The 17,738-nt window shown below is 40.8% G+C and overlaps 1 protein-coding gene across 1 annotated transcript; it reads right to left on the bottom strand.

Moving 5' to 3' along the window:
- Positions 1-6,079: 6,079 nt before the first annotated feature.
- Positions 6,080-17,454, bottom strand: smim29 (small integral membrane protein 29). The gene is made up of 5 exons (XM_079496092.1): positions 17,362-17,454; positions 13,358-13,663; positions 12,539-12,564; positions 10,514-10,619; positions 6,080-9,396 (listed from the first exon to the last, which is right to left on the bottom strand). The coding sequence occupies exons 2-5, from the start codon at positions 13,463-13,465 to the stop codon at positions 9,328-9,330; spliced, it is 309 nt and encodes a 102-aa protein (XP_079352218.1). The 5' UTR covers positions 13,466-13,663; positions 17,362-17,454; the 3' UTR covers positions 6,080-9,327.
- Between the last annotated feature and the right edge of the window lie 284 nt (positions 17,455-17,738).

The following is a 17,738-nucleotide window of genomic DNA, read 5'->3' as shown; positions in this document are numbered from 1 at the left end:
TCACACAGTCACACACACACACACACACACACACACACACACACACACACACACACACACACACACACACACACACACAAGCTAGCTATTACCATTTGGCCAATGTTTGACCAGTTTTTATAGTATAGTTGATTACTTTTGATGTAGTAGCGAGTAGCCTAATGGTCTTTTTTTTGTATAAAAAGGTCTTAAAAGTCCTAAAATTGTCACTTCACAGTCATTTATTTGGAGTCCCATGCAGAGATATAAAACAATGGTTAAACTAATCTATAACATTGATACGTTTACAGTGTATTGAGGTCCCAGAGATATAAAACAACGGTAATAAATCACAGATCTTTCATCTTTGGCCTAGCTAATATGCATCTCAAACAGGGTCTGGACTGTCTGGGGGTCCTTGACATTCCACACTGCTCTGCTCTCCACTCCCGAGTTCCCCCCCCCCCCCCCCCAAACACACACACTATAAACCATGTTCTCCCAACTATACAATGTTTTATGCAGTGAATATATGAAAGCAGTAATGCAGGGGTATATCCAGGTTTTGCTATGGCATTGTAAACATATATGTTTTCTCATGCCAATAAAGCCCTGCTTTGAATGGAATTGAATGAATGGAAGGAGTAGTAGTTTTTTTTTTTTTTGTCAATGAATCCGATGTTGAGCTGAGCAGCAGCATGCCTCTCCCCTGGTATTCCCCCCTCCCCCCCTTGGTATCCCCCCCCCCCCCCCCTCGTATTCCCCCCTCTCCCCCTCCCCCCTCTAGGCCCTTGCCCCCCCCTCTCGTTCTTCTCACTCCATTGACTTCCTTCCTGCTTCCACTACTTCCTGCCCACCCATCCAACACCCACCCCACCCCACCCTGCCCCCTCCTCATTGTGGCCCACATTGTGGCCCGGGGCCACACATGCGGCCCCCATGCACCTTCACTTCAATGCGGCCCGCAGGTTAATATCGGAATACTGATATTGATTTCAGCTGTTACAATTCCAAAGTTAGTCCAAACATGATTGAAAATATAACCCGTTTTAAATACAGACTAGGATTGAAATGTTATTGTCTTTTCTTTTATGTCCAACATATTTGGATTTAAGTTCACAACGTTAACACAATTACAACTAAATGCATTTGAAATTAAATAAATACATTTTACTTCAGTTCAAGATTTACATCGGCTATTTTTGCTACTTTTGTGTGACATACTAGAATAACAAAGTAGTTCAAGTTAATAACTAGGCCTAAACGCATTTGAAAAAAATGTTACTTTTCAGGATTCCAATTCGAATCTGGTACGGATCGGATGTCCCTGGCAGAAGCATGTTTTCAGGGGTCCGACAGCAACATTTGATTTAGTTTTAGTAGTCTTCTGAAATGTTTTAGTTTCACGTACGATTTTAGTCGAAATCTACAGTTGATTTAGTTGACTAAAATTAATTATGACTGGCGTGACATGTTGTGAGCTTGTAGATCGGCTATTTTCAGAGCACACAAGCGAGTATGAAATTACTTGTCTTCTAGTTCTACTGGATCTCTTCTCCACTAGTACCTGCCTAACATTTTAGTCTAATTTGTATTTGTTGACGAAATTGTCAGTATATACAGTCTTAGTTTTAGTCATCATAGCTTAATTTTTAATTTAGTTTTTATATAGTTCTCACATTTTTCGTCATAGTTTTAGACAAAATCAACACTCCTTGACATGCAACCCAAAGTCACTTATAGTAAGCAGACATGGCAACACTGCCTTCAGTGTGAGGTGAGCATTAATGCTGTGCTGTCTGACACCGCCTCACTGGTACCACCTGCAGAACAACATAGGAACTGTAACAGCCTTACTGTAAAATCAAACAATCAATCAATTATTAACAAAAAGAAAATCTGCAGGGGAAAAAAAAGAGTAAAAAACAATACATAATAATAATAATAATTGTAATAATAATAATTATTATTATTATTTAAGGGACCAAGAAGTCACTTTGGTCAATTATTGTTTTTGTGTGTTTTTTCTTCTTCTCCTTCTACCAAAAATAGCACTTCTGGCTGAACCGTACAGTCGGTTTTGCCAAATGGTGACTATGCAAAGCCCATGTCGATTGGCCAAATGATGGCGCTATAGCACTGAATTGAAAATGTAAACTTTGAACGTGCATAGCTCATGAACCGTTTGACCGTTGGCAATGACACTTCGATACATATATGTGTCTCCTCATGCCGAACAACTTTCGTGTTCTGACTTGACTTTTGACCTCTGACCTGATGATCACCCGCCATTTTGAATTATATGAAAAACAGTTGAAATGTATCTCCCCCCAGGATCTTTGATCAAAATGCACAAAAACGTCTACAAGTGAACTTTAGACCTATACGGACATAAAATCGTAGTACATTTTTTTAAGTGAAAACATTTTTATGAAACTTTTTATGAACCAATGAAAATTGCTGGTTTGTGAAAATTCTTCTTCTGCCTATAATACACACATGCAGCGTCATATGCTTATGTCACTTTACAGTATAGTAGAGGGTCATGCCTCCTACACACAATCTGTGGACCATTATCTGAAATCCCGGTTGAAGAGAAGTTTGTACGTGAAAACATGAACAGCGAACACACTGTAGTAATCGACAATGATACCATAAACCAGGACACACATAATTGTTATCAATAACACTGAATGATTTAGCTGTTTACAATGCAACAACTGATTGTGTCCATGTAGCTCATTTAGTAGAGCTCTTGCCCTTGGATCACAAGGTCGTGTGTTCAAATCCGGGTACCAACAAGTTACAACTCAACCCATGAGTCTTATTTGTGCATATTGTTCTTATTGCGTATTGTCTTCTTTCTTGGTCCTGCCTTATCGCTGCTTGCAGCTATATTTATTATTATTATTATTATTATAACAACAACATCATCAACTAGAAAAAATGCTCCTCAGAACACAGGTCTCCACCAGGCCAAGTAGGTTATCGTCGCCTCGTGGCGTGTTGCAAAAGTGCAAAATGCTGGTGGCGCTATAACTTGAAAAGGGTGGGATTTATTCCTCGGCCGAGTAGGAATGAATGTGCGTGCAAAATTTCCCTCAAATTGCACTCTGCATTCATGATTTGAGGCATTTGTTCAAAACGGGCCAATCCTGCAAACATTGAAAAGCAATCTTAGCCAATCGGGATGGAATATATGGGAAGTGTTTATCACATGACTATAGAGATAGTGTGTACCGATTTGCATTATGTATGGATAAAATATGTACGAGTAATATAAATAAATGTGTTTTACAAAATGCCTCATGGTGGTGCTATAACAGGCCGTTCTGAAAAAATTGGGTCAGAGGTTTGTCGTTGGCATCCAGGGAGTGTGTGTGCACACCGCACAGTTTGGCATCGACCAGGCCAACGGTGTCGGAGATTAGCTATACACAGACGGACAGACACACGGACGGCCCCATGCATTCGGCCTGGTGGAGACAATAATCATTTACACTTAGAAACAAGGACCCAAAAAACGCAACCCGCAACCACTTATAACAAGCAGACATGGCAACACTGAATTTACCTTTTTCCAGTAACTAGTAGCCCAATATAATTACTTTAACATTTGACTCAACTAATAATATTAGTTACTATTTTCCAAAAGTAACTCGTTACTATTTTCATGAGCCTTGGTGATACTGTGGGCTTGATTGTGTATTTACAATTTAGGAATTGTCTAACTAGTAGAATATCTGTACAATGGAACTAATAGTATCCACTATATGTAACACCCTGGAATTCCCCATGATTCGGGGGAGATATCAGACCGTTTAGGTCCTCCGGCTGACGTTGTGAGCCACTCTGCTACATATAGAATGCTATGTCTACATAACATAATATATGTACATAATTTTAGGCTTAATTCGCATACGCCTGCAAGGTCGTCAATGCTAGGACAAGTGCTACGGGCTAAGGTGGAGTCTGAAAAGGTGGGGTTTCAGACTACTACTACTACTATTTATAATGGTGGACTGGGTTGCGATGGAGTTGCTTTGCAGGCTGCTGATCCGGTCTGGATCTAGACTCTAGAGCGGATACGGGGACGATGTGCCCCCAAAATGTCTGGATGTACGGGTTCTGTTTGGACGTACAGGTTCTGTAGCAAATTGTAGAACTAGAAATATACCGTACTTGAGTAAATGCACTTATTTACTTGACACTACAGGACTGGGGTGACTCATTCACTGTACTGTACATTGATGAGTGAGTGAGTACTCACACACACACGCACGCACGCACACACACGCACACAGAGAACAGGATCTTGGTCATCGCTCCTAATTTAACTCGGTTTAAGTTTTACCAAAGACTGAGTCACAGTGTGTGTGTGTGTGTGTGTGTGGGGGGGGGGGGGGGGGGGGGGGGGGGGGTGTAGATGTAGTGGAGTAGAAGTAAAAGTATTGGAAATACTCAAGTACAAATACCTCACAATTGTACTTGAGTAAATGTACTTTAAGGTTACTTTACACCACTGGTTAGAGGAACCCAAATTAACCATTCTTCATTTTGTTCATTTGGATTTACCAATCACAATCAGGCGTTCAACCAAGCCGCAGAATTTAGCGGTCGTTGCAGTTATTGGTTGATGCTAAAGCAATAGTTATCTGTTGATGCTAAATCAATACAGTTATTGGTTGATGCTAAATCAATAGTTATTGGTTGATGCTAAATCAATAGTTATTGGTTGATGATAAATCAATAGTTATTGGTTGATGATAAATCAATAGTTATTGGTTGATGATAAATCAATACACAAAAAATAAATTTCTCAGCTTTATTTTCATGTTCCATGTCTTGAGTATGAAACCAATTCACTTTGAAAGCAATAAAATATTTAAAAAAGCAAATGGTCTCAAGTTGACAATATTGCAAAAAAAACTAGAGATGTCCGATAATTTCCGATATCAACCGATACCGCTATATGCGGTCGTGGAATTAACACATTATGCCTAATCTTATTGTGATGCCCAAGTTGGATGCATTCATTTATGTAAAGTTTTCCAAACAAAAATAATCATACATTTGGGAGAAATTTAAATGAATTAAAATTGATCAAAACTGATAATCATACTTTCCGATATTATATCTTTACGCAAATATCGGACGATAATATCGGGATGGCTATAATATCGGACATCACTTTTTAAAACAGTGCGGTCAGAATCACTTCAAGTTCATATTCTCAGCAGTAGTCTCTGAATATTCCAGAACTACAAAGTATCACAGCATTCATTTTTTAAGTGATTGATTGTTGCAACAGTGCAAATAAAATTCAGTAGACTTTTTTCAGCAGACTTTCAGTGAAATCAATGAAAACGAGAGTTCAATTGGTATAAAGCAGTGGCTCTCAAACATTCTTTTGGCTCAGGTCACCCGACCTCTATAAATAACTTATACACGGCACCACCTGGATGACTTTGTTACTTTATAGCACCTTATGTCATTTTTACGGTATGTAAATAATATGTAAATCTTTGCGCCTAAGATACAGTATGTAACAAGGAAAAGTTGAGAGGATATCAGTTTCCATTTCAGGACAGAAAATAACTTTTAGACTTGGCGTTTAATCAACAACTTTAACCCCAGTATCCCTATTCTGGGGAGGGGGGGGGGGGGGCATTCACCAAAAATAGCCGATCTACAAGCTGACAATGCGCCATAACTTGACGCGCTGTGAGCTTGTAGATTTGCTATTTTTGATGAAGAGACTCAGTGTCCTGTATAGGCTGAAAAAGAAAGCCCCAAGTACAGTTTAACTTGAGTCCATTTTACTTGAGTCTAGATTAGGGTCTAAGAGGTTAAACTGAAGTGACATTGATTGATTCCAAATATTATCAAAGCATTCTGAGGCACCCCATGGACTTGTGTCAATGTACCCTGGGGTTCCACTGACGGCACCCACGTCGTTGAGGAGCCCCTATAAAGCAACCGGAGTTGGGAATGTGGGCCCTATTTTCGTCAGGGCTAAACCCCTTCTTTGCCTTTTTATACAATTTATACTAAACTTGCCGATCTACATCGACACGTTGTGAGCTTGTAGATCGGGCCATTTTAACTTTTTTTCAAAATAGTAAAACATGGCAAATAAGTTTAGGGGTAATGGGTGGTGCAAGTCTGCAAGATATAGCTCAGTGTGTCTGACCATTCACACAACGTTGTCTTTTATGTCTGACCATTCACACAACGTTGTCTTTTATGTCTGACCATTCACACAACGTTGTCTTTTATGTAGCTCAGTGTGTCTGACCATTCACACAACGTTGTCTTTTATGTAGCTCAGTGTGTCTGACCATTCACACAAGGTTGTCTTTTATGTAGCTCAGTGTGTCTGACCATTCACACAACGTTGTCTTTTATGTAGCTCAGTGTGTCTGACCATTCACACAACGTTGTCTTTTATGTAGCTCAGTGTGTCTGACCATTCACACAACGTTGTCTTTTATGTAGCTCAGTGTCTGACACCCTGGCCAAGACCTACGCTGAAAAGACTATCAGCGGAAGTGGCGGAAGTGTTGCGTGTAAGATAACTACGTCACGCGGTGCGGCTGTGTTTACTAGTCCCCACCCAATGATCATTTCAGCGGGAATACATTTTCGGGAACACAACGCTGCGATTGGTCAAAAAACGTTAACTTCCGGGGGGGGTTACACGGCGGAAGTCCTGCCTTAGATAGCTTATTTGTCCTAGGTTGTGACCAGGCTCTTCTTTTTCGCAGTTAAGTGAGCCTGGGACCGAGGCTAGTGTCTGACCATTCACACAACGTTGTCTTTTATGTCTGACCTTTTTGGGAGGGTGAAGTTGTTGGTATTATACTATGGTCTTTTTACATATATTATAATTTGACAGGCCGTCCGTAATCATCAGACCGTATACATTCACAAAATTAACTCAAGTCAAACATGAGTCAGAAGCTTTCTTTCTTTTTTCCCCAATAATACACCTCAGGAGGGGGGGGGGGGGGGGGGGGAGTTAAGAAAAACAAAACAAAAACAGTCAGAGCTGTGGAATCCATCTAAACAAATCTGAGAGGACATATTAAAATGTACGAGTCATGCAGCTGTACCCTGGTGCCGTGGATCCCTGGCTAATATAGGCCAGTCAATCGAAGCTAAAAAGGGGCGTGACCCAAAATAAATTGCAATAGTAATGCGATATAAATTGTATTGGTGCTAATACCCTCCTACATCATATTAAAAGTTTTTCTTCATGGATTTAGTGGAACATACTTTTTTCAGGTCAAAAGTTGGGGCCAGGAAATTTTAAAGGAGCATTCAGTGTTTTGGGTGAACCCCCCTGGTACGCCCCGGTAACAAGATGTGCACATGCACGCACTACAGTGGGGGGGGACACGCGGCAGGCCAACAGCACACCAAGGCCCGCCCCCGCTCGATCATGATTGGCGGAAGGCCCCTCTCTATCCTGATTGGATGAAGGCTGGGCCACCTAGCCAAAAACGAAACCTTTTGACGCCAGGGATTAACTGGGAGCTGGAACTCCTTATACTGGTCAGCACACTCTATAGTAGGGAGGAAGTGTCAAACTAACAAAAAACACTCCTTGGGCTAAATTGGCCGTTGGCCGTTTTTAACCCAAGGAGTGTTTTTTGTGCAAAACTAATGCTTGCAATGGATTCAGAATCATGAAAACCCCCTAGTTCGACACGTCACATGCTACATAAAGCATAAGGGCATTCTTATCATTTCAAACCCTTCAAGAATTGAATTCACAAATTTTTGTTTTTCTTATTTGGATGACCCTAAGGATCATTAAAAACCTTGAACGATTACTATCTCAATTTCCTCCTTTGGGTCAAACCTAAGATTGACTGGCTTAATAAGACTTATATGCCGTAACACATTATAATTGCCCTCTATAACTATAATTTAAAATAAACCTGTGTGAAGTGACCCTAACCCTTATCATCATACATCATCTCATTCTGGCCCATTACAATAAGTGATTTCTAAAATAAATAACATATTAAAGGTGTTTATAATTTAAAATTTTAGTCATCAAGGGCAAGTATAATGTTTTAAGGCATATAAGTCTTATTATCATTGTTATTGTTTTAAGAACAGCATATCACAAGTAGCAGAGCTACAATCGCGACACGTTTGGAGCCTCTGGAGATCTGCTACTTCTGATGCTGTTGAATTTGAATCCTGAAAAAGTTTAACATTTGGAACATGTGATGATGTATTGGCGGTAGATCTAGACAGGGCATATTTGGGGCTCTACTCATCATCGCTCAGAGATGATGATGATGAAGAGGAGGCTGGCAGAGTAGTGGAACCGCTCCCCCATGTGGTTGTCATGGATATGACGCCAGACAGTCACACTGACACAAACCACATGGTCTCTCGGGTCTCTAGAACACGGTTTCCCAAACACTGGGCCGGGGCCCATTTGTGGGTCGTGGACACAATGTTATGGGTCCATTTATTTATTTTTTTGGTTTCCTACATTTTGTTACCTGAGGGTTAAAGGCAGCAAAGGCCTGCGGTGACCGAATTACCAATCCAAAATCCACTGTAAAGAAAAAGAAAAATAATAATAAATAAAGAAAAAATATAATATAGAAAACTACATTCGTACAGCATATTAACTCCTCAGTAACCTATTGGATAATGTAAGGTTGGGATTTTTCCCAGTAACGCTTTGTGGGGAAAAAAAGAAAAGAAAAAAAGAAAAAGCCAGAAGAGAATAAATAATATCAAATAAATAAACTTTCAGAAAGCTCAGACTGTTTGGCGTCAACGTTTCACAATGAACAGCTGTTATGTAAACAAAAAATTAAATGACAACAGGCCCAAAACGATGATGATGATTAGGGTTGGGATCCACATCCAACATGGAGGAACCAGGGATCGGTTCCATCACAATTGGAACCGATTCCGAAACCTGTTGTGCGCGTGTGCGTATGTGTGTGTGTATGTGTTGAATGTAGAACAAGAAAATGGGATCTTTACTTGAATCTTGGCCCAATCTTGGTCGGTGAGTCGCAAATGGGTCCCGACCCACAGTTTGGGAACCAGTGCTCTAAAATGGGTTAAACTTCAAAAGGATCCCAACCCCTAACGATGATGAAGATGACACTGTGATGATGATGATGACAGTGTAATGATAAGAAAATAATAAATAAACTCATAGTACGTTGTACAAGCCTCCCTGCTGATTGGCCACGTCAGTCCCATTCATTTAGCCTCACTGCTGAGTGCTGATTGGCCACGTCAGTCCCATTCATTTAGCCTCACTGCTGAGTGCTGATTGGCCATGTCAGTCCCATTCATTTCATTTCATGCATGGACGTCCTCAGTCAGCAGAGGGCGCCGTTGTTGATATGATCTGGCCCAGCTTTGTACAACCTGCATGGGGACGAGAACAGGCATGAATGCATGGACATTACAATAATAAGATATTATACAAGTTATCAATGCATTGACATTAAAATAAAATATTAAACAAGTTATCAATACATGGACATTAAAATAATAAAATATTATACAAGTTATCACTACATGGACATTAAAATAAAGTATTATACAAGTTATCAATGCATGGACATTACAATAATAAAATATTATACAAGTTATCAATTCATGGCCATTAAAAGAGTAAAGTCATCAAAGCATTTAAATAAAAAGATCATAATAATATTATATAATGAAGCACATTTTTAGGTACACGTCCTCCATGAATGTGATCAGTTAAAGCTTCTGAGTGATATTGTCAGGTTAAAACAAAAGTGTTATTATTATTACTAGTAGTAGTAGTAATTGTAGTAGGAATAGTAGTAGTTGCGACCATAGGTCGCACGGTCGCATTTACTATGAAAACCTGAATCTCCTATCCGTCTGTCACCCCACACCTCCATATATGGTCACGTCTTGTGACATCACGCCTCCATATATGGTTACATCTTGTGACATCACACCTCCATATGGTCACGTCTCGTGACATCACACCTCATGACACATCACGGTGATCACGCCACCATAAATGGCCATCTCCATATATGAAGATCACGACACTGACCTCATCTAACCCTGGATAACCATACATGGAGAAGACTGGAACATCACCTAGATCTGCATATATAGAGCCGGCCAGCAAATCTACATCTGACCTCAAACCCTTAGATCTCCATATATGGAGCTGACCTGTTCTGACATTCCATATGTTGATCTGACCTCATCAAATCCTGTACACTAAGACACGCTCCATATATGGCCAGTACAGAATTTATTCCATATGTTGATCTGACCCCCCATGCGAAGTCGCTTCTCGCCCTCAGGGCGTCTTACTGGTAGTAGTAATAATAGTAATCGTAGTAGTTGGCAGTAGTTAGTAGTAGTAGTAGTACGAAGTTATAAAGCTCTATATTGTATACAATGGTAATAATAATGGTGTTAAATAGCTCTTAGAGGTGTCCTCCTCTTTCACACACATACGGTACAATGGTACGAGGCGTCATGGCATTACCTTGGTGTCCTCCTCTCTCCACAGCATCTCCTGCTCCGCCTCGTTCACCTCCTCCGACGGGTCGTAGGTGTAGACCGGCAGGAGCTGGTGTCTCAGTCTGTCCATCCTGAAGACATGAGACATGTTAACACTACAGTCTACAGGAGCTGGTGTCTCAGTCTGTCTATCCTGAAGACAGGAGACATGTTAACACTACAGTCTACAGGAGCTGGTGTCTAAGTCTGTCCATCCTGAAGACAGGAGACATGTTAACACTAGTCTACAGGAGCTGGTGTCTCAGTCTGTCCATTCTGAAGACATGAGACATGTTAACACTACAGTCTGTCCATCCTGAAGACAGGAGACATGTTAACACTACAGTCTACAGGAGCTGGTGTCTCAGTCTGTCCATCCTGAAGACATGAGACATGTTAACACTACAGTCTGTCCATCCTGAGGACAGGAGACATGTTAACACTAGTCTGTCCATTCTGAGGACATGAGACATGTTAACACTCCTGTCTACAGGAGGTGGAGTTTCAGTCAACTCAAAGCAAGGGTGAATACCAACCACTTGCAAGCTGTACGTCGTTGTAAAGGTGGCTAATCAATGATTATATCAAATAAAATACCAATTGGTATATTATTAAAAGGGAGAAAAACGTTTCCAAACTTTTTGTGATGAGTTTCTATGAATTGTATTGTGATGTATTATGAGGTCCTTGCAGCCAAAAGCACGTCCACATGCAGTGGAAGCAAAGCGTGCAGAGTAGGCATGCCACGGTATGAGATTTTACAGTACGGTACGGTGCCGGTATTGATAACCTATACCTCGGTATTCCACGGTATTTATATAAAAAAAAAAAAAAAGATTGCCCACCCACCTATGTCTAGTGACTACCCCCACCTCCTTATAAGCCCTTCTTTGTTCCCCAACCTGTAGGCCTACATATCTTATTTTTTTATTTTGACCTTTTATGATAATTTGAATTTTGTTATTTGTCATGTGACTTGTCATGATTATGAATTGAAACCGAATGGAAACAAGACAGCAAGGACTTTTTTCAGTGATCCCTTTGGACATGTGTTTGACTGTACCCTATACTGATTACATTTCTGCCAATAAAGTATTCAATCAATGAATCAATAGCTATTCCCCACTGTATTTCACTGTACTATGGCTCCCCCTAATGGCCGTTTTGTACCCGGCACGCTGGATCTAGTGATCTACGCTGGAGGTAGTGCAATCTGCGCATGCTCACAACTGCGTGCCTCTGTGTTGACAGTTCACACTTTTAGTTTAGTACATGTGGAAATATGGAATATACAATTGGATCTGGGTGTCTTTCAGCAACACTAACTCAAAGGTAGGAAGCAACTTTTCAATCTACTGCAGCTGTGTGGTGAAAATAAATGTTTTGCCTTAGTCTGCGAGTGGAGTTGCACTGCATGCGCGCAGCATGCGCCACCCACCAACGCTGTATTGAAATACCGTAAGCTCGGAAATCTCACGGTATCAACACCGTGGCTGTTCCTGTCGCGGTATTACCGAAATTCGGTAAACCGCGGCATGCCTAGTGCAGAGTCAAGCAGTGGAAAGACACTATATTACTAGGGATGCACCAAATGGGAAATTCTTATCCGAAACAGAATACAGAATATAGGAAACAGTTGGCCCGAAAACCAAATACAGAATAGCCGAATATGATTCATATTATATATAAATGTATTCTTTCTTTTTTTATACCAGTTTTCGTACCATTGCTGTCATGGCCGTGACTGTGAAATATATGATTACATTCTGTTCACGTCACAACATAACAGTAGGTTACGAAAGGTAACCCCTTCTTTGACTATATGGTTTCGGCTCTAAAATCAACCGAACTGAATCCTGAATATGCATTGCTTTTGCCACAATTCGGCCGAATAGTTTCAGTGGCCGAATATTCGGTGCATCCCTATATATTAGATTGTAGGATATTCCTTCCTTGCATCAGAGAACAATGTTGTGTAAGGAATAGAAGAGGGACATAAAACACAGCTTACCTTCGTTTCTTCCTTATGTACATAACCTAGAGAGCACAGAAACACATGGAAAACACCACACGGAGCATGGAATCAGTTTACACAGGCTTTTGGACAAGCATCATCAACACAACATGCGTGTCATGTCAATCCATGTCAGGATTTCACGGTGTCATTTCACAGGCCCATGTTGGTATGGCCAACAGTCCACTCCAGTTCCATTTCACGCGCTTATAAAACCGCGACGGAAGAAATGTTCCGCCGTCGACCATTTATTTCACAGGCGAAAACAAGACAAAAACCAAGCTATGATAACTGACACTATGACTAAATACACTGACAATAATGTCAACCAGAATTTTCTTGAACCAGTGGTGGAAAAAGTACTAAAATGTTTTACTTGAGTAAAAGTATCAGTAAAACGTTGTAAAAATACTGTAACAAGTTGCAAGTAAAAGTCTGTTATTCAAAATTCACTTGTGATTCAGGTTGTGACATGAAAATGTACTTAAAGTACCAAAAGTAAAAGTACTCATACAGAATGTCCCATTTCATACATTTTCAAATAAAGAATAAAGACCTTTTGAAAATAGCCGCTCTACAAGCTCACAATGCGACGCAATATCTGACAATGAAACTATGAGTATACAAGTGCTATGTCTACATAAAAATGCTATGTAAATTACATAACTTGAGCCTTTGTCTACGCCTGTATGGTCGTCGAGGCTAGGGCAAGTTCTACGGGCTAAGATCTACAAGCTCACGTATAGAATAATGGTTAAAGTGGTCCAGATCTAGACATCCCGGCCCTTACATAAGTGGCTTTAACCCCTCACTCACCACGGCCGCGGCGATCCCGACGATGGTGAGGAGGAAGAGCGGGACGAGGACGTAGCCCACGGCGGCGTCCCCTCCACCGACCGAGGGGGGGGGAGTGGTCGAGTTCATGGCATGGGGGGAGGGAGGGGGGCGTCAGATCCCCCCCACTCACTGTCTCTGTCTCGGGCCTGTCTCTCTCCGGCCCCTGTCTCCCTCTGTCTGTCTCTGTCTGTCTCTTCTTCAAATGTCCTCTTGTCTTGTCGTCTGCCTCCTCGTCCTCCTCCTGGTTTCATGTGACTGCCACATGGCTCCTAATCAGTGTGAAATCTGCACAATCGGGGAGAGGCACACACATACGCACACACGCATGCGCGCACACAGTCTCTCACACACACACACACACACACACACACACACACACACACACACACACACACACACACACACACACACACACACACACACACACACACACACACACACACACACACACACACACACACACACACACACACACACACACACACACACAGTACAAGGGTTAATAACACGGCATGCTTATTTAAAACCACACATGGTCATTGTAAAACGTATTAATGTTGTCGGCTAAAAATGTTTGTCTGCTTTTTCCACTGAAGAAAACTACATGTAAAACTAAATAAAAACTATAAGCTATGATGACTAAAAGTAGGGCTAAATATTTTGACGATTTTGTCAACAAAAAAAACTAGACTACCATGTCAGGGAGGGACTAGTGGAGAAGAGGTCCAGCAGAGTAGAACTAAAAGACAAGTCATTTTATGTTTGGTGTCGTGCTCTGAAAATAGCAGATCAGTCTACAAGCTCACGCGTTTCGCATAAACTGTACATTTCTGATTCTGTTGGAACATTTCCTAGGGGTGTAACGCGATACATTTTAACAGTGGCACACATCACAATACATGGTTGACGATACGATATGTGGACGAGATTGGCTCACTCATGGCGATACAATATGATTCAATGATTTCCAATGTGTTACAGCATACATGGGCAACCGGCGGCCCCCCACCATCACTTTAATGTGGCACTGAGGTTAATATCAGAATAATGATATATTTTTGATTTGCAAACATTGCAAACAACCCACTTTAATTACTTCAGTCTAAGTGGCTTAATGAGTAGTATTCAAATGTTATTGTCTTTTTTTATGTCCACTGTACAATTTACAATTTAGGCATTTAGCAGACGCTCTTAATCCAGAGCGATTTACAATAGACAAGAACAAAAAAGCATGGGAATACATCACATATATAAAATGCATTTATCATGAAACATGCGTAAGCTAAGAAGAACGTAACTAGAACATATCTATATAATGACACTATACATATAAACTATACATATATACTATACTATGCTATACATATGTACTATGAAGTGCTATGACTACATACAATGCAATTATTGTGCTGTCTATAAGTCTGTTTCAAATGCTATCTAAGTCTAAAAAGTGCTATCTAAGGGGGTAGGGTAAGTGCTATGGGCCATGATGGAGTCTGAAAAGGTGGGTTTTCAGACTACGGCGGAAGATTGGGAGTGATGCTGCAGTTTTGATTGCAATGTATTTGTATTCAGTTCATAATGTTAACATAAAATTTAAATACAATTTAAACTTTTCAGAATACTTTTCAAAATAGCTGATCTACAAGCTCATAATGCGTCGCTGACGCGTTTTGAGATTGTAGATCGGCAATGTTTTGCTAAGACAGTAATATGCAGTGTGACCCTCTGGAGTGAGTGTGGAACTATAGTGGCCCTCTCCAGCATCAAAGTTGCCCACCCCTGGTGTTACAGGAGGATCAGGAGCAGTACTGCCAGACTCTTGAACAGTTTTTACTTATTAGCAATTAAGATTGCTGAACAAGAGTTAAGTCTGAGGCACAGACTGAACTGATTCATGTTTTAATAGGGACTCCTTTATATGTATACTAGAGGTGCTCCAATCGATCAGCAAACCGATCGGTGATCGGCCGATATTCACTCCAAATGACTCGATCGGTGATCGGCAATTTACCCGATCTGGACCATTTAAAGTGGTATAAAAGTCAGTCAGATATATAGTATAATATCGTTTTGCATCTTTGTGACAGGCCTAAACATTCTGCCCTTCCTCCCCCATGCACACAACACACAGGAACAGTTTTGACGTACCATGCGTTTTGACATTCCGTATAATATTTTTGGAAATATTAAAATGTTCCCTAACAAAAGATCAGTATCGGCCAATCGTGAGAAAAACTATCGGTGATCGATATCAGTCCCAAACAACCTAATCGGTGCACCTCTAATTTATACTCGTACATACATTCATTCATGACCTTTTATTTATTATGCACCCACGGGTAACAGAACAACTCACCCCTTTTCCGTTTCCTCCCGGAATTTTACCCAGCGAGGGGTGGGAGAGGCTGGACGGCAGACGGCTGGACTTTGAATTTCTCTAACTAGTATAAACTTTCACGACAGCAGACAGCCTATTAAGTACAAATATAATTCATGAAAAGGCTACTACAGTGAAGTCGGTTCACGGAAGTTGTTGTAGCCTAACATGTGGGGAGTATCTGACAAGGTACCATTTGAGTGTGCAAAACCTTACATATACTACATTGTTTAAAGGGTCAAATATAAGTAAAATAATATAGCCTTTGCATAGGAGTATCTTTTTATATTTTTCCAAAAATAATACAAACAGCCAATAGCATATTGATATTATTGAGGGTTTGAGGCAGCAGTGGCCGAACGGTTTGCGGAGCGGTCTTGATACGGGAAGGTCGCCAGTTCGAATCCCCGGACCGGCGCGTTAAAATTACCACCGCTGAAGTGCCCTTGAGCAAGGCATTGAACCCCAACCATGAAATGTTCTATGAGCAGGGCTGTAAACAAGCATCTCGAGCTTAGTCCACTTACCCTGGGTAAACAAAGAACTTTGCTTTACAAGTTACCCCCCTATGGTGACAATTCTGGGAGGAAAAACGGGCAAGCACCGGCGGGTGAGTTATCCAGTATTCCACCCACGTTGTCATGTTATGGAATTCATGCTCGTGTCCTCTCTCTATCCCTTTTAACTGCAATGATGAGCCTGCACAACCACGTTTTCCACCCACCTTACTTGTGAAATGAAATGAAATGAAATGAAATGAAATGAAATCTATATTTACCCAGGGTATCTGGGCTAAGCTCAAGAACTTGTTTCCAGCCAGGCCCTGCTCATAGAACACATTTCATCGTAGTGGTTGATGCCTTGTTCAAGGGCATTTCAGCGGTGGTAATTTTAACGTGTCGGACGGCTGATTCGAACTGGGAACCTTCCGGTATCTAGACCGCGCCGCTATCCGTTCGGCCACCGCTGCCACAAATTGTAATGTGATGTAACAATAAAGTTAAATTAAAAGCGTTCCAGTATTTTAGGAAATACATTCAATGGTGGTGCATCCATTCAACAGACAGACAGTCATATACTGTAGCCTATATAGAAAGACAGACAGACAGAACGTCCGGTGACCCAGACAATAATATTGTAATTTTCATAATGTTGCTGTCTTGCTGATGTCTGAGGTGGGTGCCACTGGGTGGGTCTTTCAGACATTATCGTCATGATGCTCAGCTCAGTGACATAATAAAAGGTAGGTTTGTTTAGTTCTCCTGTTTTTTCTACAGGCATGTGGAAAAACATTCACCCGTGTTTAGTGATAGAGACAAATATTTCACTTGACCATTCTCACATGTCCCAGGACTGGGTGGACCAAAGGAGAAGTGCCCAGCTCCATTATTTATCGGGAATATTTTTAAAACAATACCCACATTTGTCACCGACTTTGACCCCAGCTATATAGTGATGTCACAAAACGCAATCATGTTTAGGTTTAGGTTAAAAGGGATGTTAAGTTATTATCTCTGTGGTTAAAAAAAGAACAATCGCATTTATATGAATTGGATTATCATTATAATGAGCATTATGACTGTTTAAATGTAGAGATTCTCACCGTGTAGTTGTTTTCTCTTTCCTCTTCTGCTACTTGTACTTCTGTGAAAATAAACTGTCAACAACATAAACCCGGAAGAGAGGAGCCCCGGCCTCACGCACGTGACCAAAACAAGGCGGGGCCTAATATTAAAGAGACCGTGACATCAGATAGGCTCCTACCATAACATCAGATATACAAGACCATAACATCAGATATACAAGACCAGAACATCGGATATACAAGACCATGACATCAGATATTATATAAACAGACCATGACATTAGACAGACAAGACCATGAAATCAGATATATAACAGACCATGACATCAGATATAACAGACCATAACATCAGATATAACAGACCATGACACAGATATAACAGACCATAACATCAG

This window comes from Electrona antarctica (genome assembly GCF_951216825.1).
Source record: "Electrona antarctica genome assembly, chromosome: 2".
Lineage (NCBI taxonomy): Eukaryota > Metazoa > Chordata > Actinopteri > Myctophiformes > Myctophidae > Electrona > Electrona antarctica.
Note: the sequence above shows the minus strand (reverse complement) of the source record. Positions and strands in the feature narration are given on the sequence as shown.

What these genes read in the sequence shown, in the direction of transcription:
- smim29 (XM_079496092.1), bottom strand. Translation starts at nt 13,465, where the DNA reads ATGAACTCGACCACTCCCCCCCCCTCGGTCGGTGGAGGGGACGCCGCC. An exon ending in TCGGGATCGCCGCGGCCGTG is followed by an intron (nt 12,565 to 13,357) that starts GTGAGTGAGGGG and finishes TGTGCTCTCTAG; the next exon opens with GTTATGTACATAAGGAAGAA. An exon ending in TACATAAGGAAGAAACGAAG is followed by an intron (nt 10,620 to 12,538) that starts GTAAGCTGTGTT and finishes TCATGTCTTCAG; the next exon opens with GATGGACAGACTGAGACACC.